The 27,985-nt window shown below is 40.0% G+C and overlaps 2 protein-coding genes across 4 annotated transcripts in view; one reads left to right on the forward strand and one right to left on the reverse strand.

The window, feature by feature from the left end:
* Window positions 1-11,356: 11,356 nt before the first annotated feature.
* The window catches only part of myripa (myosin VIIA and Rab interacting protein a), a 110,403-nt gene continuing 93,774 nt past the window's right edge, over window positions 11,357-27,985 (forward strand). For all 3 annotated transcript variants that reach the window (XM_028426692.1, XM_028426695.1, XM_028426694.1), the window contains exons 1-2: window positions 11,357-11,387; window positions 11,472-11,535. The gene's annotated coding sequence lies outside the window, so the exon portion shown is untranslated. The remainder of the gene's footprint in view (window positions 11,388-11,471; window positions 11,536-27,985) is intronic.
* Window positions 17,088-25,788, reverse strand: LOC114449221 (uncharacterized). Its single transcript, XM_028426689.1, has 2 exons — window positions 18,139-25,788; window positions 17,088-18,012 (listed from the first exon to the last, which is right to left on the reverse strand). Exon 1 carries the CDS (start codon window positions 25,214-25,216, stop codon window positions 18,146-18,148), a length of 7,071 nt encoding a protein of 2,356 aa, XP_028282490.1. The 5' UTR covers window positions 25,217-25,788; the 3' UTR covers window positions 17,088-18,012; window positions 18,139-18,145.

A 27,985-nucleotide genomic window follows, 5' to 3' on the forward strand; every position in this document is an offset into this window, starting at 1 on the left:
CCATCATACTTGAAACAGGTATTGACTTGAACGGCATTGAAATACTTGCCTCAGGCAGTGTGCCTGTTATTTGGGCTTACAATGAATTGATTGAGAATTGTGTACTTCTATGACATGGTCCAGAACTGATGGATAATTTAGTAAAACCATATTGGTAAGTTGTAGACTGCATGACAAGTTGATGCAAAATGAATTGGATATTTAGAATAATATATAAATTATTTATTTATCTTGATTGCAGTATTCCACTTGTTTCAGACCTGACCTGCCGAGTATTTAGAGATTGATTTTTAATGAAAATAAATGTTGAAATGAACTTACATCAACCTGTGAATTCTTTCAATTTATTGATTTTAAAGGATGGTGTAAAATGAGGAAAATATATGTGGTTGAACCTGAAAACATTAAATGAGTAAAACTAAATATAAAGTTGTGGGTAATCATTGCTTTTAATTTTCAACAAACCATGGCATTTAAGCTATACCAACTTAAACGGTAGTATATTGTACCGTACTTTCAAAAGCCCTACCTGACCATCTTAAGTTTAGTGTACTTTTTTCAGGCAGTGAGTTTGCATACTGTTTAAAGTAAAGTCAGCTAATTACATTTTACAGTGTAGGATTGCAACTACCCTTGTCACAAAAGTGGGGTATATTTTCTGGGATTTGTGTAAAAGGTCTATGCAAAAAAATTTCAAAAAAATATTTATCTGATATATTTTTAAAACCGTTAAAGTTAGAGGACGTTTTTGTCCCGAACAACACGAAAGAGGGTAAAATTTGCCCACAGTGTACTGTTGACCTATGAAAAATTTTAAAATCATATTAGCAAAATGTATGTAAAATTAAGCTTGTTGAGCAGAAATGATTCAATTTGCTCACATATTGACAAAGTTATGGCCAAAATAACCAGAAAAATTACTCTCAGAGGACAAAAATGTCCCGAACAGTGCATAAGGGTTAAACAAATGGGCATGCCACGCATGTGATAGGGCCCCAACTGCTCTAAGAAAGAGTGTTTGTTTTGGATGTTGTTGTTTTTTTAAACTGTCATTCTGTGGATTTCTAATTAAACCAGTTGTGTCATGCAGCAGCCCTTCCCAGATAACAGGTTGGGTGAGTAAGTTTGCATACTCTTTAAAGTCAGCTAATTACATTTTACAGTGTAGGATTGCAACTACCCTTATCACAACAGTGGGGTATATTTTCTGGGATTTGTCTTTTAATTGTAAACTTGCAAAAGGAAATCAACAACAAAACTGCAGCAGCCTTTCACAGATAACAGGTTGGGTGAGAAAGGAGTGAATTCTATCTTTAAAAAAGTTGCTGTGATTTAAAACAGGATCAGATTATATGTTTTACTTTGAGACACAAAACATCAGCTTGTTGTTTCCTTAACTCATGATACTGACACTGAAGTCAGACAACTTGATGCATGACTTGACTGCAAACTGAGCTCAATTTAAATTTAAGGATAATCTTGTTTAGCTGTTGGCTTAACCTTGCACCACAAAGGTACATAATTATGTATGATCACAACATAAACATAACATTTAACATCAAGCAAATTAGTCACTTGGGATAATATGAACATAGTAACACAAGCCATCACTGGCTCCAAATGCTGTTACTTTGAGGGCAGTGCTATTTCACTGTGAAAAACAATAATATGGCTGTAGTTTTCCAGAAAACTGCCTGTCCTAACATGAAAATAAAATAGAAAATGAGTGACTGATTTCATACCTCACTCGGGAATATTGATTTTAATATTGGCATTAGGCCAGGTCCTACCTGTTTTCCCACTGCACGTCCGTTGTGGTTAGGAAGGAAGAGTAAAAAAACTTTATTGAAACAACAGCTGGCTTGTACAAGGACCATTTCTGTTCAGAAAATCACAGTCTGCAAGCAAAGCAAGCAAAACGTGCGAAGAGACATAGAAAAAGAGATTCTCAAGACATCAGGTGTTGTTTGACATAATAAATTATTATACTGAGCACTTCCTACTAACTATGTTGTAATACATTTTTTACAATATCTTATTTTTTTTTCTTCTGTGGAAAAGACTTGCCAACAACAGCTGAAGATGCTATTTGGGTAGGAATTATTCCTTAATTGTTAAATATTAAATGATAATCCAAGTATCGGGTAATTTATACTGATTGGAAATGGCTGTACATCCAATATGAAGTTAAACAAACAGGATTATAGTCTGTATGGGTTGGTTTCCTGTAAACCTCAATGCTTAGGCTCCTGTCTGGTTCAGTGTGGCTACCCACCTTGACTGTCACCCACTGCTTTCAGGAAGTCAAGGACCCAGTTGTTGATGTTCTCTTCTAACATGCTGATCTCACAGTGGAGAAGATGTGCAATGTTACAGCAATACATGGTAACAATGGTGCTATTGAGCAAAAGTGGGAATATAATTTCCCCCAAATCAAGAAATTTTCTTTTTCACCTAACTAATGGGTGTAGTGTAACTGTGATGGTCTTGTGAAACTGTTGTAGTTTTTTGTCCTGTCTTTGTGGGTGTTGTTTGTACCTGGTGTTGTAGGGTCCTGATGACACCCAGCTTATGCTTCAGTGGGTGGTGTGAAGCAAAAAGTAGATATTGGTTTGTATGGGTTGGTTTCCTGTAAACCTCAATGCTTAGGCTCCTGTCTGGTTCAGTGTGGCTACCCACCTTGACTGTCTTGAATGTCAAGGACCCAGTTGCAGTTGTTCATGTTCTCTTCTAACATGCTGAGGTCTTCCACCAGCTGTTATAGAATCATCCTATAAGCCAAAGAGAATTTGGGTGTAGGTGTTCTTCCGCTGTATAAGTGAAAGTGTGAGATGTAAGAGTGCAGAGGAAACTGCTCCCTCTATCATGTGATAATCCAATATTCTTTTCTACTTTAAGTTAACATAGAGTATTTATACTGTCTTTGTTTTTATCCCCTTATAGATCCAGTGTGACAAGTCTAAACGGTGGTTTTACACACACTGCCTTGAAATGAATGCAGCACAACTTCCAAAGGAAGAGACCCCTAGGAACTGTGTCTTTTGCAATATGTCACAGTAAATAAAGACATTTTTGTGAGTTTATTTATTTTTGTTGTAGAACAACCACAAGAAATTAATTGTGGAAGGATGAAACTATAATGAATACACTGAACTGCATGGACTACATTGCTCTGTCTTTCCCTGGGGGTTTTGTCCTTGGGATAAACCACTTTTTGTGTCAGGGTGGAGCTGTGGTTAAAGTGCACAGGAATCTGATGAGTTTCTCAGAAGCTCCTGACACATAATGGATGACAATGTTTTTCTGGTGTGACTGGTCCTGTTCTGTACACCCTTCAGTGATCAATAACCTTTAATTTCTAAAGAACATTTAACACTGGAAAGGCCCCCAATCATCATCATCATCATCATAATAATAATAATAATAATAATAATTGTGCGCAGACAGCTGCAGTGAATTTTAAAAAAGCCACCATGTAGACAGAAACCACAAAAGAAATTGATAGCAGAGATGAAGTGCTGAACCAGAGTCGTGCACCACCAGAGCTCTCTGTGTTGTTGTAACAAACATCCAAACCCTACAGCACCGTGTGACGCATCATGGCGACCTGACAGTGGTCTGCTCAGAACATCACGTAAATGTTACACAATGAGTTAAAAAATAAGAACTAACTGTTGATTTGACACATTTTAAGACAGAAGCCGCGGGCCATATAAAATCCGATTATACACTTGGCACACTTTATACGCTACAACGCACCAGAGTGACGCCTTTTGTCATCCAGTGTCTTTGGCATGGAGAGGGAGAGAGAGAGAGAGAAAGAGAGGAAAATTAACTGATTTATTGCTTATCGCGACAGGCCTACTTTGGATAACAGTCCAGTAGCCCCGGCAGCTAGACAGCAGCATTTAGCCTGTGTACCCCCACTCTGCAACATACCCACTGAGAAACTGACCCTGGTTATTGGCAACGTGGCCTTTATAGATAACTGGGAAACATTTTTGGGGGAAAACCTGGTCTGATTAAGAGAGACGACATTCATCCAACCCGGGGTGTAGCAGCTCTATTTGTGACAACATAGTCAAGTTTATTAGACAAAATGACATCATTTTGTCCTTGGAACGCTTGTACTGCAGCTCTCGTAGCCTGTTCTCGACACATGGTCTGGGCAGAACCTTTTACTTGGTGGTGTGCGAGAACAATTGTGTGATTAGTCGGAATTTAGTGAGCATGATGAATTAAGATTAAGATTAAGATTAAGAAACCTTTATTAGTCCCACAATGGGGAAATTGCATTTTTGCAACGGCATACAGACAGCAAGGGATAAGTTAGGAAAAAGATATATACATTATAAAATAGGCTACCAATAAAAGATATATACATTATAAACAGTTTACATATTTAACAGTTATTGCACAGGTGAGTGGAGGTAGAAATGGTTTATAAACTGTACATAGTGCATCAAAAACTAAATAGATAATTTATTGTATTGAGTATAGCACCTATCAGAAGTGTTTATTATACAGTCTGACAGCAGCAGGAAGGAAAGACCTTCTGTATCTCTCCTTCACACACCGAGGGTGGAGCAGTCTGCCACTGAAGCTGCTCTGCAGGGCTGACAGGGTGTCCTGCAGGGGGTGGGACTCATTGTCCAGCATGGATGTTAGTTTTGCCAGGACCCTCCTGTCACCCACCTCCTGCACTGAGTCCAGAGAGCAGCCCAGGACAGAGCTGGACTTCCTGATGACTCTGTCCAGCTTCTTCCTCTCCCTCTCAGTGATGCTGCTGTTCCAGCAGACCACACCATACATGATGACTGATGCCACCACAGAGTCATAAAAGGTCTTCAGGAGTGCCCCTTTCACTCCAAAAGACCGCAGTCTCCTCAGCAGGTAGAGCCTGCTCTGGCCCTTCCTGTACAGTGCGTCTGTGTTGTGAGTCCAGTCAAGTTTGTTGTTGAGGTGAACACCCAGGTATTTGTAAGAGTCCAATGTGGAGAAACTTACTGACAGGTAGGTTAATAACTGCATAGACTATGCGTCAAATTCAGTTAATCAGAAGTACAGCTTAATTGTTCTCTCCTGATTTTTTTTACATCTGCACAGTTTGATCTAGTTTCCTGCTAGTGATTTGATACAATGCTAAAATCCTTACAAGCCATAAAATGCACAAATGATGACAGAATAGCACACAATGTACAGAAAGAGACACTTAAAAGTGCCACACAAACTTTAAACCACAGTGCCATTATAAACACTAATGTTAACAGTTTAACTACGGTAACTAACTACGGCAGATTAGTTGGGTATGGATGGTGTGTGTTTTACACACAGAGTTGCACACAAAATGTTTCCAGTGTTCTCTTGTTTTTTTTTCTTAACTGTCATTCTAATTAAACCAACAACTATTCAGTTTTCCAATTTTATTAAGTTGTAAATTTAACATGGTATTCTCTGTATAACTACACACCAAATGTGACTCTGCTTTGCTGTCCTCAGAAGAATTCTTTAAAGGTTTAAAGGTAAACACAAAATGAAAAGATGAAACTGCACAATGTACAGATAGGTCTGTAAGTTTTTGTACATTGGTACATGTCCACAATTTATCAGCTAACAATGTCAGCACCTGTAGTTACAATCATCAATCTAAATTTTCAAGGAGCAGTAGTCTACTACAGTGAAACATGCTAAAAGCCTTTACAGACTTTATTAAATATATTGCTATAACTCTATTTTATGTGTTCTATATACATAACTTGCTATTCTAAAGCATGTGTGTTTCTTTGAAGGATACAAGAGATGAGACTCAAGCCTCCATCACAGTTGGTGTGCTGACTCCTCTCAGTGAAGATGGGCCTCATCAGAGTCGAGTCATTGCATCTCCAGCCTATCTCCACTGCCATCATACTTGAAACAGGTATTGACTTGAACGGCATTGAAAGACTTGCCTCAGGCAGTGTGCCTGTTATTTGGGTTTACAATGAATTGATTGAGAATTGTGTACTTCTATGACATGGTCCAGAACTGATGGATAATTTAGTAAAACCATATTGGTAAGTTGTAGACTGCATGACAAGTTGATGCAAAATGAATTGGATATTTAGAATAATATATAAATTATTTATTTATCTTGATTGCAGTATTCCACTTGTTTCAGACCTGACCTGCCGAGTATTTAGAGATTGATTTTTAATGAAAATAAATGTTGAAATGAACTTACATCAACCTGTGAATTCTTTCAATTTATTGATTTTAAAGGATGGTGTAAAATGAGGAAAATATATGTGGTTGAACCTGAAAACATTAAATGAGTAAAACTAAATATAAAGTTGTGGGTAATCATTGCTTTTAATTTTCAACAAACCATGGCATTTAAGCTATACCAACTTAAACGGTAGTATATTGTACCGTACTTTCAAAAGCCCTACCTGACCATCTTAAGTTTAGTGTACTTTTTTCAGGCAGTGAGTTTGCATACTGTTTAAAGTAAAGTCAGCTAATTACATTTTACAGTGTAGGATTGCAACTACCCTTGTCACAAAAGTGGGGTATATTTTCTGGGATTTGTGTAAAAGGTCTATGCAAAAAAATTTCAAAAAAATATTTATCTGATATATTTTTAAAACCGTTAAAGTTAGAGGACGTTTTTGTCCCGAACAACACGAAAGAGGGTAAAATTTGCCCACAGTGTACTGTTGACCTATGAAAAATTTTAAAATCATATTAGCAAAATGTATGTAAAATTAAGCTTGTTGAGCAGAAATGATTCAATTTGCTCACATATTGACAAAGTTATGGCCAAAATAACCAGAAAAATTACTCTCAGAGGACAAAAATGTCCCGAACAGTGCATAAGGGTTAAACAAATGGGCATGCCACGCATGTGATAGGGCCCCAACTGCTCTAAGAAAGAGTGTTTGTTTTGGATGTTGTTGTTTTTTTAAACTGTCATTCTGTGGATTTCTAATTAAACCAGTTGTGTCATGCAGCAGCCCTTCCCAGATAACAGGTTGGGTGAGTAAGTTTGCATACTCTTTAAAGTCAGCTAATTACATTTTACAGTGTAGGATTGCAACTACCCTTATCACAACAGTGGGGTATATTTTCTGGGATTTGTCTTTTAATTGTAAACTTGCAAAAGGAAATCAACAACAAAACTGCAGCAGCCTTTCACAGATAACAGGTTGGGTGAGAAAGGAGTGAATTCTATCTTTAAAAAAGTTGCTGTGATTTAAAACAGGATCAGATTATATGTTTTACTTTGAGACACAAAACATCAGCTTGTTGTTTCCTTAACTCATGATACTGACACTGAAGTCAGACAACTTGATGCATGACTTGACTGCAAACTGAGCTCAATTTAAATTTAAGGATAATCTTGTTTAGCTGTTGGTTTAACCTTGCACCACAAAGGTACATAATTATGTATGATCACAACATAAACATAACATTTAACATCAAGCAAATTAGTCACTTGGGATAATATGAACATAGTAACACAAGCAATCACTGGCTCCAAATGTTGTTACTTTGAGGGCAGTGCTATTTCACTGTGAAAAACAATAATATGGCTGTAGTTTTCCAGAAAGCTGCCTGTCCTAACATGAAAATAAAATAGAAAATGAGTGACTGATTTCATACCTCACTCGGGAATATTGATTTTAATATTGGCATTAGGCCAGGTCCTACCTGTTTTCCCACTGCACGTCCGTTGTGGTTAGGAAGGAAGAGTAAAAAAACTTTATTGAAACAACAGCTGGCTTGTACAAGGACCATTTCTGTTCAGAAAATCACAGTCTGCAAGCAAAGCAAGCAAAACGTGCGAAGAGACATAGAAAAAGAGATTCTCAAGACATCAGGTGTTGTTTGACATAATAAATTATTATACTGAGCACTTCCTACTAACTATGTTGTAATACATTTTTTACAATATCTTATTTGTTTTTCTTCTGTGGAAAAGACTTGCCAACAACAGCTGAAGATGCTATTTGGGTAGGAATTATTCCTTAATTGTTAAATATTAAATGATAATCCAAGTATCGGGTAATTTATACTGATTGGAAATGGCTGTACATCCAATATGAAGTTAAACAAACAGGATTATAGTCTGTATGGGTTGGTTTCCTGTAAACCTCAATGCTTAGGCTCCTGTCTGGTTCAGTGTGGCTACCCACCTTGACTGTCACCCACTGCTTTCAGGAAGTCAAGGACCCAGTTGTTGATGTTCTCTTCTAACATGCTGATCTCACAGTGGAGAAGATGTGCAATGTTACAGCAATACATGGTAACAATGGCGCTATTGAGCAAAAGTGGGAATATAATTTCCCCCAAATCAAGAAATTTTCTTTTTCACCTAACTAATGGGTGTAGTGTAACTGTGATGGTCTTGTGAAACTGTTGTAGTTTTTTGTCCTGTCTTTGTGGGTGTTGTTTGTACCTGGTGTTGTAGGGTCCTGATGACACCCAGCTTATGCTTCAGTGGGTGGTGTGAAGCAAAAAGTAGATATTGGTTTGTATGGGTTGGTTTCCTGTAAACCTCAATGCTTAGGCTCCTGTCTGGTTCAGTGTGGCTACCCACCTTGACTGTCTTGAATGTCAAGGACCCAGTTGCAGTTGTTCATGTTCTCTTCTAACATGCTGAGGTCTTCCACCAGCTGTTATAGAATCATTCAATAAGCCAAAGAGAATTTGGGTGTAGGTGTTCTTCCGCTGTATAAGTGAAAGTGTGAGATGTAAGAGTGCAGAGGAAACTGCTCCCTCTATCATGTGATAATCTAATATTCTTTTCTACTTTAAGTTAACATAGAGTATTTATACTGTATTTGTTTTTATCCCCTTATAGATCCAGTGTGACAAGTCTAAACAGTGGTTTCACACACACTGCCTTGAAATGAATGCAGCACAACTTCCAAAGGAAGAGACCCCTAGGAACTGTGTCTTTTGCAATATGTCACAGTAAATAAAGACATTTTTGTGAGTTTATTTATTTTTGTTGTAGAACAACCACAAGAAATTAATTGTGGAAGGATGAAACTATAATGAATACACTGAACTGCATGGACTACATTGCTCTGTCTTTCCCTGGGGGTTTTGTCCTTGGGATAAACCACTTTTTGTGTCAGGGTGGAGCTGTGGTTAAAGTGCACAGGAATCTGATGAGTTTCTCAGAAGCTCCTGACACATAATGGATGACAATGTTTTTCTGGTGTGACTGGTCCTGTTCTGTACACCCTTCAGTGATCAATAACCTTTAATTTCTAAAGAACATTTAACACTGGAAAGGCCCCAATCATCATCATCATCATAATAATAATAATAATAATTGTGCGCAGACAGCTGCAGTGAATTTTAAAAAAGCCACCATGTAGACAGAAACCACAAAAGAAATTGATAGCAGAGATGAAGTGCTGAACCAGAGTCGTGCACCACCAGAGCTCTCTGTGTTGTTGTAACAAACATCCAAACCCTACAGCACCGTGTGACGCATCATGGCGACCTGACAGTGGTCTGCTCAGAACATCACGTAAATGTTACACAATGAGTTAAAAAATAAGAACTAACTGTTGATTTGACACATTTTAAGACAGAAGCCGCGGGCCATATAAAATCCGATGGCCAGACTTGGCACACTTTATACGCTACAACGCACCAGAGTGACGCCTTTTGTCATCCAGTGTCTTTGGCATGGAGAGGGAGAGGGAGAGAGAAAGAGAGGAAAATTAAAGTAAAGTCAGCTAATTACATTTTACAGTGTAGGATTGCAACTACCCTTGTCACAGTGGGGTATATTTTCTGGGATTTGTCTAAAAGGTCTATGCAAAAAAATTTCAAAAAAATATTTATCTGATATATTTTTAAAACCGTTAAAGTTAGAGGACGTTTTTGTCCTGAACAACACAAAAGGGGGTAAAATTTGCCCACAGTGTACTGTTGACCTATGAATTTTTTTTTAAATCATATTAGCAAAATGTATGTAAAATTAAGCTTGTTGAGCAGAAATGATTCAATTTGCTCACATATTGACAAAGTTATGGCCAAAATAACCAGAAAAATTACTCTCAGAGGACAAAAATGTCCCGAACAGTGCATAAGGGTTAAACAAATGGGCATGCCACGCATGTGATAGGGCCCCAACTGCTCTAAGAAAGAGTGTTTGTTTTGGATGTTGTTGTTTTTTTAAACTGTCATTCTGTGGATTTCTAATTAAACCAGTTGTGTCATGCAGCAGCCCTTCCCAGATAACAGGTTGGGTGAGTAAGTTTGCATACTCTTTAAAGTCAGCTAATTACATTTTACAGTGTAGGATTGCAACTACCCTTATCACAACAGTGGGGTATATTTTCTGGGATTTGTCTTTTAATTGTAAACTTGCAAAAGGAAATCAACAACAAAACTGCAGCAGCCTTTCACAGATAACAGGTTGGGTGAGAAAGGAGTGAATTCTATCTTTAAAAAAGTTGCTGTGATTTAAAACAGGATCAGATTATATGTTTTACTTTGAGACACAAAACATCAGCTTGTTGTTTCCTTAACTCATGATACTGACACTGAAGTCAGACAACTTGATGCATGACTTGACTGCAAACTGAGCTCAATTTAAATTTAAGGATAATCTTGTTTAGCTGTTGGCTTAACCTTGCACCACAAAGGTACATAATTATGTATGATCACAACATAAACATAACATTTAACATCAAGCAAATTAGTCACTTGGGATAATATGAACATAGTAACACAAGCCATCACTGGCTCCAAATGCTGTTACTTTGAGGGCAGTGCTATTTCACTGTGAAAAACAATAATATGGCTGTAGTTTTCCAGAAAGCTGCCTGTCCTAACATGAAAATAAAATGAGTGATTGATTTCATACCTCACTCAGGAATATTGATTTTAATATTGGCATTAGGCCAGGTCCTACCTGTTTTTCCACCGCAAGTCCGTTGTGGTTAGGAAGAAAGACTAAGAAAACAGCTGGCTTGTACAAGGACCATTTCTGTTCAGAAAATCACAGTCTGCAAGCAGTTAGCTGTAATCAACTTCCCAGAAAAGAGTCCTGATTGAACCTTGCAGTCAATCTTTATACTGCACAAACCCTTTACAGTGATTGGTTAAAAATTAAATCCTAGCGACTGAGCACACGCCTTCTTTTTCATCCCCGCCATCCTTTTTTCCTTAGTTGGTAAAAGTAGATAAAAGTCTGTATAGGACCTACGCATGATAAATATGTGTTATACATTGTAGGCTATGCCAAGAAGTATATGCTATAATGTCTTGTTATTCATCATACAGATGGCCAAGCTGACAGTAATGCAGTTTCCTAAAATACCACAGCTGGTTTACATGAACTCATCACAGGAATCCCTTCAAAACTTGCGAAGAGGCATCAGGTGTTGTTTTGACATAATACATTTTTATATTGAGCACTTCCTGCTATGTTCTAATACATTTTTTTAATATCTTTTATTTTTCAGATTCCAGGGAAAGCTTCTGTTCCTTCTGTGGAAATTACCAACAACAGCTGAAGATGCTATTTGGGTAGGAATTATTCCTTAATTGTTAAATATTAAATGATAATCCAAGTATCAGATAATTTATACTGATTGGAAATGGCCGTACTTCCAATATGAAGTTAAACAAACAGGATTATAGTCTGTATGGGTTGGTTTCCTGTAGACCTCAACGCTTAGGCTCCTGTCTGGTTCAGTGTGGCTACCCACCTTGACTGTCACCCACTGCTTTCAGGAAGTCAAGGACCCAGTTGTTCATGTTCTCTTCTAACATGCTGAGTTCTTACACAAGCTGTTATAGAATCATCCTATAAGCCCAAGAGAATTGGGGTGTAGGTGTTCTTCCTCTGTATAAGTGACAGTACGAGGTGTAAGATGTGTAAGGTGTAAGGTGTTATAGATCTAGTGTGACAAGTTAAAACAGTGGTTTCACACACACTGCCTTGGACTGCAGCACAACTTCCAAAGCAAGTGACCCCTAGGAACTGTTACTTGTGCAATATGCCACAGTAAATAAAGACATTTTTGTGATTTTTTTCTATTTGTTGTAGAACAACCACAAGAAATGAATTGTGGAAGGACGATGGTGAAACTATAATGAATACTGTCACAGACAGCAATATTCCAGACTAAAAGATAAAATAATCCTTTATCGATCTTACAGTGGAGAAGATGTGCAATGTTACAGCAATACATGGTAACAATGGCGCTATTGAGCAAAAGTGGGAATATAATTTCCCCCAAATTAAGACATTTTGTTTTTCACCTAACTAATGGGTGTAGTGTAACTCTGATGGTCTTGTGAAACTGTTGAACATTTTGTGGAGCATTCCTCACTGCACTCAACTGCATAGACTACATTGTTCTGTCTTTCCCTGTGGGTTTTTTCCTTGGGATAAACCAGTTTTTGTGTCGGGGTGGAGCTGGGGTTAAAGTGCACAGGAATGTGATGTGCACTGAGAATCCTTCTGACTTTCTCAGAAGCTCCTGACACATAATGGATGACAATGTTTTTTCTGGCTTGACTAGTTCTGTTCTTGTCGGGCTGTCGGCTGTTCTTTCTTTTTGCCTGCTTTCACCAGGGTCCAGTTTGGGTGGCCACAAGTTCTGAGAGCTGTGTTTATTTGTTTTTGCTCCGTAGTTTTTTCTCCTGTCTTTGCAGGTGTTGTTTGTGCCCAGTGTTTTAGGGTCCTGATGACACCCAGCTTATGCTTCAGTGGGTGGTGTGAAGCAAAAAGTAGATATTGGTTTGTATGGGTTGGTTTCTGTTCGGGACATAAAAATCTTCTGGATCCTTTCGTTCATCTTCCCCGGTTCTTTGATTAAGAAGAAGTGGACAATATCTGGTCTCAAAATTACAATTTATTCTAACAGTAAAGAAGCAAATTCTGAGTCACACAAACAGAGGCCTCTGTGGTTGCCTAGCCTCACAGCCAGGGAACAATATGCCATTCTTGTAAACACCTTTTATCCTATCTTGAGATCCCATAAAATCATGTCCTTCCCTAACTCTGCACCAATAGGGTCAGCTCAACTGATATTTAGTTTACCTTATTTGGTAATGGTTAAACCTTAGAGTCAGGAGAAAACAGAAAGAAATAGCAGGGGGTCCCCTTTTGTCAGTCGTAAACCTAAATTGAAGATAAGTTCTCCAGGAGAATGATCACTGTACCATACGAGCGACTTTATGACGCCCCATAAAAGCTTACACCTCTTCCCCCATGTAAGTTCACTTTAAGTCCTAACATCTCATAAGCTGTGGGTCAGATCTGAAAGTGACCAGGAAAACAAACTCACAGGAAGGGTGGGTCGTAAAATGGGGTCCTGGGGATGAAAACATTCTTTCAATCAAGATCTGGATTTACAACCTTAGCTTGATATCAACCAGAGCTGTCTCCAAAGAGCAGACAACAGCTAACAAAGGAAATGAAATACAAGGTCTATGAGAAGTAGGGAAATTACACACTTCTCAATACATTCAGTATACCTGTCTTCTTTTGATCTTCTGTAAAACCTACTTAACACATAAGTACTTATAAAACACAGTACAGTAATATGCATACAGAAATGAAAACTTCATGTTAGGGACACACTTCTAGATACGTGGACCCACACCACATAACAACATCATACAAAATAAAATCTTTCACCTAACATTTCCTGTAAACCTCAATGCTTAGGCTCCTGTCTGGTTCAGTGTGGCTACCCACCTTGACTGTCACCCACTGCTGTCAGGAAGTCAAGGACCCAGTTGCAGTTGTTCATGTTCTCTTCTAACATGCTGAGGTCTTCCACCAGCTGTTATAGAATCATTCTATAAGCCAAAGAGAATTTGGGTGTAGGTGTTCTTCCTCTGTATAAGTGAAAGTGCGAGATGTAAGAGTGCAGAGGAAACTGCTCTCTCTATCATGTGATAATCTAATATTCTTTTCTACTTTAAGTTAACATAGAGTATTTATACTGTCTTAGTTTCTATCCCCTTAAGGCTGTTCCATACTCCGCGAGACAAAGAGCGGAGAACGCACTCCACGGGTGGTAAGAGATACAAAAAAAAGGTCTTTTCCGCACTGAGGTACCATACTCCGCGAGACGCGTGTGTGCAGAACTCCTCATGCGGCCCGCCCACTAAACTATAAGGAAAGACTTTACTGAGTTTTTTAACACACCACAAGGACTTGTGCCATGGCAAGAGGGCATTATACAGAGAGGGTGCCTGCAACAGCGTGAGATGTCCGGCGATGAGTTGTGAAAATGCGACATTAAAAGTAACAATAGCAAAGATTCAGTGTTTGTGCCTTTATGACCACATTTGCACATCTACTGTGTTCCAATGTGCCTGCGATACTTCAAACTGTCCGGTGATGAGCTGTGAAGATGCAACATTAAAAGTAACAATAGCAAAGATATACAGACATTGTTAACGAGCCTATTATGCCCGGGTATGTAGGAGTATATAGAATGGTAATAACAGTCACCATCTGGTATGTGTGAATGGCTGTCTGGAGTTATTGGTGACAAATCACCCTGACTTGACTTTCTTTCTTTTATTGCTCATCATGCAAAACCGGTATGGTCTTATCTAAATCTGTTGAATCAGTGCTGTTTATACACCTATATACCTGGAGAGGCTCTTGCGCTTCTCCACTTTCATCACGCCCACAATAAATTCCGACCAAACACAGCATGGTTGCTGCACAGCCTTGAAAGACAAAGTTCGGCCCGGACCCTGTGCACAGAAGTGCGGATCAGCGGGCGGTCAGAGACAAAAAATGACGTCATTTTGTGGGCGTAACGTCTGCAGGGGGGAAAAATGTCTTTGTCTCGCGGAGTATGGATCCAGCTTTATAGATCCAGTGTGACAAGTCTAAACGGTGGTTTTACACACACTGCCTTGAAATGAATGCAGAACAACTTCCAAAGGAAGAGGCCCCTAGGAACTGTGTCTTGTGCAATATGTCACAGTAAATAAAGACATTTTTGTGAGTTTATTTAAAGGTTTTCTTTTCTGTTTGTTGTAGAACAACCACAAGAAATTAATTGTGGAAGGACGATGGTGAAACTATAATGAATACGGACAGACTAAAAGACTAAAAGATAAAACAATCCTTTATTGATCTCACAGTGGAGAAGATGTGCAATGTTACAGCAATACATGGTAATAATGGTGCTATTGAGCAAAAGTGGGAATATAATTTCCCCCAAATCAAGAAATTTTGTTTTTCACCAAACGAATGGGTGTAGTGTAACTGTGATAGTCTTGTGAAACTGTTGAACATTTTGTGGAGCATTCCTCACTACACTGAACTGCATAGACTACATTGCTCTGTCTTTCCCTGGGGGTTTTGTCCTTGGGATAAACCAGTTTTTGTGTCAGGGTGGAGCTGGGGTTAAAGTGCACAGGAATCTGATGAGTTTCTCAGAAGCTCCTGACACATAATGGATGACAATGTTTTTCTGGTGTGACTGGTCCTGTTCTGTACACCCTTTCAATGATCAATAAACTTTAATTTCCAAAGAACATTTAACACTGGAAAGGCCCCAATCATCATCATCATCATCATTATCATAATCATCATCATCATTATCATAATCATAATCATAATCATAATCATAATCATAATCATCATCATCATCATCATCATCATCATCATCATCATCATCATCATCATAATTGTGCGCAGACAGCTGCAGTGAATCTGAAAAAAGCCACTATGTAGACAGAAACCACAAAAGAAATTGATAGCAGAGATGACACAAGAGGACTGGGCAAGAGAACTACTGGGTGGTGCTGCCACGAGTGCCGCCAGTAAAAAGGCAGAGGACTTTACTTGTACAACGCATACATGTAAGCATGTTTAGTCTTGTGGTGAGTTGTGTCAAAGTGCTGAACCAGAGTTGTGCACCACCAGAGCCCTATGTGTTGTTGTAACAACCATCCAAACCCTACAACACCGTGTGACGCACCATGGCGACCTGACAGTGGTCTGCTCAGAACATCACGTAAATGTTACACAATTGGCACACTTGGCACACTTTATACGCTACAATGGAGGAGAATTAACTTATTTATTGCTTATCGTGACAGGCCTACTTTGGATAACAGTCCAGTAGCCCCGGCAGCTAGACAGCAGCATTTAGCCTGTGTGCCCCCACTCAGCAACATACCCACTGAGAAACTGATCCTGGTTATTGGTAATTCTGCTTTGCGACAGATAAGTGCATCCCAGGAGCCAGAGTGGGAAAAATAGAGGGCACCCTAAAGCTGCTGGCCAGAGATAAGTGAAGACTGTGATTCATGTCGGCATTGTTGATCCCCTGCTGCGCCAGTCGGAGGTCACCAAAGTTAACATGGTGTTGGTGTGAATTTAGCAAAAACCAGGTCGAACTCCATGACATTCTCTGGTCCCTCTCCCGAATCTGACCAGTGATCACATGTTTGCCGCATGTCATTGCTCCAGTGCTGGCTGCCATGGTGGTGTCCAGAAAACAATGTGGCCTTTATAGATAACTGGGTAACATTTTTTGGGGAAAACATGGTCTGATTAAGAGAGACGGCATTCATCCAACCCGGGGCAGCTCTGTGACAACATAGTCAAGTTTATTAGACAAAATGATGTCATTTTGTCCTTGGAGCGCTTGTACTGCAGCTCTCGTAGCCTGTTCTCGACACATGGTCTCGGCAGAACTTTTTTCTCGGTGGTGTGCGAGAACAATTGTGTGATTGGTCGGAATTTAGTGAGCGTGATGAATGTGGAGAAACTTACTGACATAGGGGTAGGTTAATAACCACACAGACTATGCGTCAAATTCAGTTAATCAGAAGTACAGCTTAATTGTTCTCTCCTGATTTTTTTGCATCTGCACAGTTTGATCTAGTTTCTTGCTAGTGATTTGATACAATGCTAAAATCCTTAAAAGCCATAAAATGCAAAAATGATGACAGAATAGCACACAATGTACAGAAAGAGACACTTAAAAGTGCCACACAAACTTTAAACCACAGTGCCATTATAAACACTAATGTTAATAGTTTAACTGGATTTTATGGCAGATTAGTCGGGTATGGATGGTGTGTGTTTTACTGTCATTCTTATTAAACCAGTTGTGTCATGACTAACCAATGTGTACATACTTTGGGTTAAATGTGAGTTCATCTTCCAGTAGCCATCTACAAAACTTGAACACTTTAACCTACTTGCTCTGACACTCTGCTTTTTCAGTTGCTCATGAAAAGAGCACTGCAAATATGATCATTTAAAGGTCTGAAAACGGCAGTGTGCAGTCCTGCACATTATATATGTTAATTTAAAGCACCAATCATGTTTTCTCATCTTCAGGCCATGAACAGTCACTGGTTCGGTTTACAAAGATTACTTCAACAACCATGAATTTGGTTTGTAAAGTCTACAATCTAGATTTATTTTGTATTTGGAGAATGATAATACACATATGAAGCACGCACAATATTTTAATTATAATTCTGATAATGTTTCTTTAGAAGCTCCAACTGATAAAGAAAAGACATTTAAAATCCAAAAACTTAGGTAGCTAAAGAGTTCATTTACAAATTAAAAATGTTGTACAAACCACCATAACAAGGCATTATTATGTAAGTCCTCACTAATGTTTGCCTAATCCTGCTGTATCTTGGTGACACCTCACCCAGCTGCATCCCTCAACAAAATAAAATTATCACAGCAGTACAGCACATGTAAGAAAATGTATGAAAAAAACACTTGATTGTAAAAACATGCCATATATATAGACTATTTGTAATCATCTTAAATGATTATCTCACTGTGTTTATAATGCTATTAGTCAGTGATTAGTAAAATAAAGTATTTGTTTAATATAGAAAATAATATATTATACTATATATAATAGTATATAATAAAGAAAAGTCATGATCAGGATCCATCTTATCCAGAGCGGTTTCTTGCTTACAATCAGGCAGGTGGATGGTCTTCATTATTGTTCACCACTCTGATCCTCAGGTGTCCATACACTGTAAAGAAACACAGAAAAGTTCACTGGTCATCTGCTCATGGTGATGCAAAGTATACATTGTAGACATGATGTACTCCTTGTGATTTATCAATATTTTAGCTTTACTGTATTAAAGATATCTTACCTTTTCATCACAGAAGGTTAACAACCTGGTTCCTGTCTGGATCGTTCTGATCATTGTAGCCCTTGTTTTGGATCCATGTAGTAATAGCATTGAGATCATTACTGGTCATGACACCTTTGCCCTGAAGCAGGTCAAACCATGAGTTTGCCATCTTCACACTATGTTGTTGAAAACTCATTTCAAAAATAGCCAGCCTGGTTTTACTTTTTTGGCTATTCTTAAAGTCTTTAAAATTCTTGGTTGTATCCAACCTAAATCTCACCATTGCACCAAGGATGGTCTGTTTGAAGGTGCCCACCACATCATCTTTGCTTATGGTGGTAGCTAGGAATGTTCTGAATGCTTTAGACTTTGTGCTTGAAAACTCATAATGTACTTCTTTAGGCACATACACAGCTGGAAGTTCACGACCATGATATTTGTGGACATCCTTAATCAGATTGGGATCCAGAGGAGATGAGCTGGTTGCCACTTCAAGCATGGCTTCTGCTAATTTGCTGTTCTGGTTCAGTTTTCTAGCATCCAGTATACTACTGACTGGTGGCTGATGGTCAGCATTGATGATCTTACCCAAATTTGAATATGGTTGTTTGTATTTCTGCCATTCTTTGTACAACTTTACTTTTCCAACCTCTGTTTTTAGGACCTTTTTGTTTTCTTTTATGATACTTTTTGGTCCAGCTCCCTCTTCCATGTACCAGTCCCCTCCTCTGATTGCTTCAGTCCACTCTTTGCGCATGATGAATGGCTCCCATTGACCTGGGTGTTCAAGGAGAGTGTCAGCCTCTAAAGTTCGGAGGCGGCCTGCTTCCAAACTGATTTCTTCATCACTGGCGTCTGGTTTCATGCCCCGTGCCAAAGCATGAAACAGGCAGCTCTTGCCCTTGTTGTCTACAGTCACTATTTTGTCATTGATTTGCACATCATAGTGGCCATCAGGGTATTGTGCACTCTTTGGTCTGTAGATCAGTGTCACAGTTTGACTGGCAGGCTTACTGCTTGGGTTCAGCTCCTGCATTTTGGTAAGTCTGCCATGCTTATCCTGTGTTAAGATGACAACTTTAGCACCTGTAGTTTCAGACAGAACTCTCATATCAAGAATGGTGCCTGCAGTCGTGGATTTCTTAATCTTTTCAGCATGTGTCTGCACTGCCACTCCAGCAGGTTTAGAGCTGGGGGTTGCTGGCATGTATGCGATGTAACTGTTGTGCTGTCCAGCTCTGAGTTTTTCCTCTGTTCTGTCTGTCTTTAAGCCGTCTCTTACATATTTTCCAATGACTCCATTTACTTTGTTTTGAACATGAGAAACAAGGTGAGTGGAGAATTTCTGGTGGAAAACTTCGACAGAAGCATCAGCCAACAAAGCACTGATGGTGTTGGTCAGTTCTTCCTTGAATTCTTGCAGTAGCTTCCTGTCTGAATCAGACAGCTCATTTACCTTCACTTTCTCTGATGAAATGTCTTTTTTAAATGTATTCATCTGTTCAGCAAGGTTTGAGAAAAACTCTCCACTGAGACTGACCACTGAAGCGATGGCATCTCCTGCCAGCACCCCCATGTGGACTGCTTGGATGGCCGTTAGAATTGCACGTACTTTCCCTTTGGCCTCTGCTTTGACTTTGTTGATCACTTTGGTGAATGATGAGTTCAGCTTCTTCTGCCAGCTGAGGTCTGCATAAAATGGCTGAATTGCAGTGTCACTTAACTTTTTGAAAATGGACAGCAGTTTGCCCTTTCTGTTCTTATCCTCCAAGAGATCACGGAGTTGCTCTTTATCCCTCAGCTGTGACAGTATAATGGAGTCTACTAATGTAGCCAATTCCTGTTTTTCCATGTTGGATTTCACTTTATCATTGATTCCATTTTTCACCTCATTTTTGATGCCTTGTAGTATTTGTTTTAATATTTCTTCTTCTGCTTTCCCAAGTCCATAGTTTATGACTTCTTCTGCCACTTTTTTAGTTGTGTATTTGACTGCATTCTTCATATTTGTCTTTGTGACGGCACTTAAACTGTTTTTGGCTTGTTTGGAGAAGAACTTTGGCAATGCTTTCAACTTTTTCCCCAATCCTTTAATCAGCACTTTAGCAGCTTTAAAGCCCTTTGCAATCAGTTTTCCAATTCCAAACCCGATGAGAGACACACCAATGGAAATGGCTTTATCTATAGCCCATGACTTCCAACTGAACTCTCCTGTCACCATGGACTCTATACCATAGATGCAGTCTGATATTCCTTCAGTGATGAGTCCCATGCCAACTTGAGCCATTGCACCAAATGTAAATGCAGTGAGCAGTGCTCCAGCAATAATCTGTAAAATACCAAGAAAGAAAACCAACAGAGCTTCCCATGGGAAACGAGGCTTCTCTTCCACAGAGAATACATACTTCAGGCCTTGATTGTAGAGGTTGTAGGCTTCCACTTGGAGATCCTCATCAGCAGATGATACCAGGGAAAAAATTGGTGATTTTTTAGCAATGGCATCTCTCCCCTTTTTCTGAATTTCATCCACTTTTTGAATAGCCTCATTTATGTTTTTGTCTAAGTAACTGAACATATTGCACTTGGTTGTTAACTGTTTCTCAAGGCCTGTTGGGTCACTGTTGGCTGACTCTGCAGAGGACATTTTTGCAAATTGCAGACAGACTATGCATTCCTCACTGAGATACTTTAGAGACTCTTGTGCCTTGAGTAGATCATCTCTGGCCTTGTTGAGATAATTTTCACTACTCTGGTTTATAGTACAGTATGCATGGTTGTAAAAAGCTATAGCTGCCCAGTTTTCATCTAGTTTCATGGCTTTCTCAAACAGCCTGGTGCTGACGTCCCATTGTTTCTCACTCAGTGCGACATTTCCAAACTTGATGTAGTGATAAATGCTGGAGCACGGTGAAGTCTGGCTTTGAGTTTGACTCGTTGCCAATGTCAAGTCAGCTTTCAAACTCTTTTCCAAATCATCTCTCTTCAACTGGTCAATTTCTTCTGATTTAGTCTGCAGCCATATCCCCCAGAACTCATTCATGATGGCAACAACAGCTCTTCTCTCATCTCCATCTGCCCTTTTATATATATCATGAAGAGTCTTGCAGTATTCTGCAAACAGGTCCTCTCGCAGTTTCATCTCAGCAACATCGTTCATCATTTCATTTACTTTTTCTGCTGCCAGTTCATCTCTTGTGTGTTTAGCTTCCTTCAGAGTAGATGCTCTTCTGAAAGACTGCTGCAGGTGTTCAGTGCACATGATTACCTGAGCCGATCCAGGCTTACCTTTGCGTGCAGTTCGACCAAAGGCCTGGAGTTCTACTCTTGTGTTCTCAGAAAGGAAGGAGAGAATCACAAATAATCCTCCATTACTGTTCACTTCTTTGGAGACTTTTATGTCTGTGCCACGCCCAGCAAGGTTAGTGGCAACAATGACATCACCAGGAAGCAGTTCCTTTTCTATTTTGCTCAAACTTTCTTTGTCACTACGGCAGTAGAGAATGGTTTCACCAGGAACACAGCTTTTCAGCTCCTCATGGATCTCTTTGGCTTTGTTGATAGTTTCACAGATCACCAAGGCTGCCCTCCCTTCTCTGTATGAATTTGGGGAGATCTGAGCCATAACTACACGTTTTATTTCTGATTTCCACTCCTCAGCACAGTTTGTCAGAGTACCTTTCACCTCATAGAGCTTCTTCCTGTTGAATGTTGGCATTTTGCAGGCAGACAGATTAGGATATAAGCCCTGCAAAAACTCAATGTCTGATTTGCTCCCAAGTGTTCCTGTTGTTCCATATATCTTTCCATGGTACTTTTCAAAAAAGGAAACATTGGAAATGTAGTTAGTCACTGTTGAAATGGTGCTCAGTTTGATTTGGTGTTTAATCTCAACAAACTGTTGCAGACCATCACCCCATTTCTTGTTCAGCTCTACAATACCTGTGGATCTGAAATCCACTGGACAGACATTGTCGTTTTCCACTACATATTCCCGTCCTTGTTTCAGCAGCATTGCCAGAAAAGCATTCTGGACCCATACTGGCAGCTTCTTCTCAATCAGAATCTTCAAGAATCCAGGAATACTGATTTTTTCCTTGTCATTTGTACATGGAGTGAACTGAATCTTCTCTGAGATTAACTCTGCAATGGGCTTGATGAGAGTTTCTTCTGAATCATAGAGAGTACAACACAAGCCGTCTTCCAAGACAAGAAATGTGAGTTCTGGAATGTCTCGGGTATCATATGGGCTGCGTTTTTGAAGAGAGAGCAATCCCTTGTCGTCTAAAGTGTAAATGGTAAAACCATAGGGGACATAGTCTTCAATTTCTTTGAAAAACGCGATCATATCATCCTGACTCACAGTTTTCAGTTTCTTAAAAAGTTCATCCTTTTCACTTTTGTGAATATCCTCTGTAAATCCTTTTGGCACAATGTTGGTTTCTTCAGCGATCTGTAAAATGTCCATTGGATCATCAATTTCAGTTTCTTCTGTGTTCATGGAGTCAAAGATAGCCTTGAAGAATGAAGCCGGGGGGCTCTGCACAAAAGTCTTGTTTCCTGCAGAAAGGAAGCCATATTGGCTGACGTGGCCCCAGATCATGGCCAGAATCGTGTTTAGGTGCTGCATGGAGACCATGGGGCTTGACAGGTATGTCAGTTGCACGCCCTGGTCCAGCAGCAGTGAGTCCACTTCATCGATTATGATGCATTGATACTTGCGATCAGGCCTCACATCCTTCATTTCAAATATCTGGCGAAGGTGATCTGCAGCAAAGGCTTCAATGGTTCCATAGACCACGTCCTTCTGGTAACATTTTTTGCGATCTTCGTCCTGGTTTTTGTTTGTGTTTGTGTCAACTGTAATGCCAAAGTACTTGTAGAACTCTGCCCATTCTTCTGCATCCCTCTGGCACAACACAGACGAGCTGGACACCACATCTACTTTTTCACCCTGAAGAACACGCAGCACTGCAAACATTGCGATGACACAAGACTTCCCTTCTCCAGTCCCCATTTCCAGGAGCTTCCCAGTGTCAGACAAGGCCAAGAGGCACCAGCTTATCATCTGATTATGTCTTGGCCACCACTTCCCTCCAGCATTGTGCAGGTTTACAGCATTGCATAAGACTGCCAGCACCTCCTGAAGGTCTTTTGTGTCCTTACTGTGACTCATATTCCTTGCCTGCTGTATGTTTGTGTGTGTTTTAATTTCACCTGTTTTGATCAGGTTTGCTACATGAGTTACTACACTGTGTGATTTACTGAGTGTTGGTTCATCAATGTCTTTCATCTGTCGTATTTCATCCATTAGAGTGTCGATGCTCTTTGTTTCCTCATCTCTCAGAGCCTTTTTTAAATGCTTAATGAGATTCTCAGTTTTGTTTGAATCTAAGAGTGTAAGGAGGGTTTTGTTGCTCTCATCTGTCCACTTGGAGGAGACCTGATATGTTGCCATTAAATGTAAAATCTTCCTGATGGAAATACAGCCTTCATCATGATGGTGGTCTGTCAAAGCTTCCAGGAGGTTTAAAGCCTCTACTGGTGACCAAAGATTTTGTTCTACCAGGCTTGAAACCATCTGGAAGAGTTCTTGGGTCTGTATGTCTGAAGCCTGGACATGCTCAGCACAGTCAAATAAAATCTCAGAACACCATTTGGCTGCAAGAGATGTTCTGTTATTCTCAGCGTCTGTTTTGTCAGTAACCACTCTCAGTAGATTCTCAAGAAAGGTCAGAATGAAGGCCTCATTAGGAGAAAATCCCTTTCCAGTAATTTTCTTTGAGATAGTGATAAATTTAGCGTCTGTGGTTGTGTCTTTGCTTTGGATTGTGTGCAACACCTGGAAAAGAGCCTTAATGAATCTGCGTCTCTGCTCTGTATCTTCACCATGAAATTTACCCATGAGCCTTTTCAGGACCTCTGCAGCAGGCACCAGGAAATGATTTTCTTTGAGCCGGGAGAGTTTCAGATCATAGGAAGCATTGACACATTGTTCTTCAATGATAAAACCACGACTCAGCTGAGGGTTCCTTGTCTCCATCACCTCTATACTGTGTTGAAAATAATCAGAGACAAAGTCATCCATGGTGCCGTACACAATGTCTTCTTCATAGACGTCCCTGTATGATGCAGTCTTTCTCTTGTTTGTTTTGAGAGAAATGTGGAGGTTCTTGTAGAAGTCAGACCACTCCATAGTTTTGTGCTGTGAAGGAGCATCAGAGCTCAACACAATGTCCAGTTTGTTTCCCATGCAGACTTGTGTGGCTGCAAACATGGCAGTGACACATGGGTCTTCTTCCATACCAACCAGCTGTAGAACTTCACTCTTTTCAGTCAGCACCAGTGCACACCAACGCAGCATGTGCCTCACTGTAGGCCACCAGCCTTTTGATTCAAAAACTGCTTTGCAGAGTTGACACAGAGAGTTCTTCATGTGGTCTGCACTCAGGGTTACACTTTTAAATGAGTCTTTCATAAATGCTGCATCTTTTGGTATATTTTCAGAATATTGTAGGACACCACTGGTCACATCTTTTATCATATCACTCTGAGAATCATCCAAACTCCAAACCAGTTTTACCTCTTGTAGAGCTTCATCCAGGCTGCTCTCATCTTTCCTCCTGAGAGTCTTTTGGAAATCCTGATGGAATGTCTCAGGGTCAGCAATGTCAATAGTCTGGACTAAAGAGTGTCCAGACTCATCTGTCCACTCTGGTGATATGGCATACACTTGTACCAGTGTAATGGCTTTCATCATTGAAACATTTTTCAGTGACAATGCTTTAAGCAGAGTCAGTGCCTCTGGTGGGGTCCATTGGTTTGTTTGTACAAGTCTGAGGAGCATTTCAGTGGATTCTGAGTGGGCTTCTTTTCCATTCAGATGTGTGAGTGTGTGTAAGAGAAGCTTCAAACACTGGATTTCCATCTTTAAAATGAACACAGAAGCTGTTCCCACTGCTTTCTGCAGTGATGATGTGAGGGTGCCCAGGAAGTCAATAAGAAAGAGGTTCTCTGTGGAAAGTTCTTCTTCAGCCCAGTGTTTGGCAATGAGGACTGCGTCGTTATCAGAGTCACCATGGTCAGTGAAAAAGTGCATCAGGTTCAGATACAGAGCTTGAGTCAGCAAGAAACTCTCAAAAGCATCAGATGCTGATTGGCTGATGGACACCACCAAAGACTGCACATGATTGGAGACCGTTTGGAGGGAGACTCCCTCAGATATCTCCAGAGACAGGGCACACAGCTCTGTGATGAACACTTGACTGTGCTGCAGAGTGCTGAGAGATGGAGGATCACTGATCCATTCATCAAAGAGAAGTTTGTCCAGGACTGACAGGACCTGCCCCAGCTGATCAGCTGTTAGCTGAGTAAGACTGAGATTTTCAACTGGGATGCTGCATTTCACAGAGAGGATTTTTAGAAGCTCGTCACGGTCTGATTCATATTTATCTTCAAACTCATCCAAATGCTCTTTTAGAACATTTTGTTTTTGCTCCTTTTCTTCTGAAATGTTGCTGTCCAGCTGATTCTCATACTGCTCTTTGGCTCGTTTGTGTGATTCTTCTAGTCTTTGATTCAATTCTTCCTGTCTTCTCTCCTCTTCTCTCCTCCTCTCCTCCTCCTGTCTTCTTCTCTCTTCTTCTCTCCTCCTCTCCTCCTCCTGTCTTCTCTCTTCTTCTCTCCTCCTCTCCTCCTCCTGTCTTCTTCTCTCCTCTTCTCTCCTCCTCTCCTCCTCCTGTCTTCTTCTCTCTTCTTCTCTCCTCCTCTCCTCCTCCTGTCTTCTTCTCTCCTCTTCTCTCCTCCTCTCCTCCTCTCTCCTCCTCTCCTCCTGATCCCTAATTGGCTTGTTAAAGCAGTATTCACACTCATACATATTAGTATAACCAACCGGTCTGTAGTATTCCCCTCCATTGAACACATATACAAACCGCCCATGAACAGTGGCTTTGTGTAAGTTATCGAAGGAATGGCATGGAGGCAGGACTTTCTGACATATATGACATCGCAGGCTGTTACCCATGTGACTTTCTGATGGTACGTTCCCCATCTTTGATTGATTACTCAGCTGTTGGTTTTCAAGTGCAGAGTCTGTTTTTCTGAAAAATAACATACAGCAAAGTTATTTTATAATATAGGACACGACATTGTAGTCCACTAACTGTGCCTGAAATTTTTGTAAAGGTTTTCTCTATTATTTAAGTGAATAGTCCTTCTGATCTATTCTTTTCGTTGTGATCATCTCACAAAGATCATCTCGTATTAGAAGAAATAACTTGACCTGTAAAAATGATCAGATGCTTGCTCCCAAGTTACATGTGTCATTTACATCAATTATTTTTTTTAATAAAACACAAAAAATAAAATAAATAATAAAAAATAATAAAAAGTAAATAAACTATATGTTCCAATGCATATACTCTATATTTAAATTACCCCAGGCCCCTTTTTGCAGTATGTTGTGTGAAAAAAGTAGGGTAAGCAGATATGTTGATAAGCCTATACTGATATAGCTGTGTATATATTGGTTTAATTTAAGAAAAACATCTTCTGTATATCACCATGGAATACTATCTAACTGGCAGACCACAGTATATGAGTCTGTGTCAGACACAGTGGTCAACAGCCCTGAGGCTCCACAAGGGACAGTCCTCTTTCCCTTCCTCGCTACCCTCTACACCACTGACTTCAGCTACCAGTCATGCCACCTTTAGAAGTTTTTTGATTACTCTGCCATAGTCGGAAGTATCAGCAAGAGTAAAAAATTTGAGTACAGGACTGTGGTGGACAGCTTTGTCAAGTGGTGTGAGCAGAACCATCTGCTGCTCAGTGTGGCAAAGACAATGGAGCTGTTGTGGATGATCTGAGGAGCACCAATGCACATGTGGCTTCTATTTCCATCTGTAATAATAATAATAATGCATTGGTCTTATATTGTGCTTTCTGCTCTGTTGGGCAGGCACTCAAAGTGCTTTACATTGAGATACATTATTCATTCACACCACATTCACACAGTGGCAGTGGTAAGCTACAGATGTAGCCACAGCTCCCCAGGGGGAGACTGACAGAGACGTGGCTGCCAAGGTGCGCCTACGGCATCTCTGACTACTGCTGATTCAGTCATACACATGTATACACCAGAGAGTTCACTGGAGGCAATGCAGGTAGTGCCTTGCCTAAGGACACACAACAATGACTAGGGAGGAGTTGGGGTCGAACCACCGGGTTATTGGACAACCCTGCTCTACCACTGCACTAACCCTGTGGTAAGAATGTGGACATTGTGGAGGATTGTAAATACCTCTGAGTATTTTTGGATAATAAACCTGACTGGACTAAGCACACTGAAGCCCTCTACAAGAACATTTAACATCTGTCAGACCATGCTGAGGATGTTTTATCAGTCTGTGGTTGCCAGTGCCGTTTTGTTTGCTGTCGTGTGCTGGGGCAGCAGACTTAGAGGAGCGGACAAACTGGCTCAACACACTTATTAGTTGGGCCAGTGGTGTTGTGGGGGTGGAGCTGGACTCCTTGACAACAGAGTCAGACAGAAGGATGCTGTCTCTTCCATCCTCCCACAATGTGCTGCTGAGGTGCAGGAGTACTTTCAGTATCAGACTGATCCCTCCAAAATGCACCACTGAGCGCCACAGGAGGTCCTTCCTTCCTGTGGCCATCGAACTGTACAACTCCTCCCTCTGAGATCAGACAAGCTGATCCAACACATTCTCTTATTAATTATATCCATATTGGATATTATTATTATAATGCTGTTACTTGCTTGTGGTAAAATATCAGACTGTGCAATGCTCAGAGAAATCTCAGAGCCTTCAGGCCTTTACTGAGCCCAATGTCAAATGTTAATGCC

This window comes from Parambassis ranga, chromosome 17, assembly GCF_900634625.1.
Source record: "Parambassis ranga chromosome 17, fParRan2.1, whole genome shotgun sequence".
NCBI lineage: Eukaryota > Metazoa > Chordata > Actinopteri > Ambassidae > Parambassis > Parambassis ranga.

Bases quoted from the DNA above. Each gene is read 5' to 3' on its own strand.
- LOC114449221 (XM_028426689.1), bottom strand. From the start codon at position 25,216: ATGCACTTTTTCACTGACCATGGTGACTCTGATAACGACGCAGTCCTC.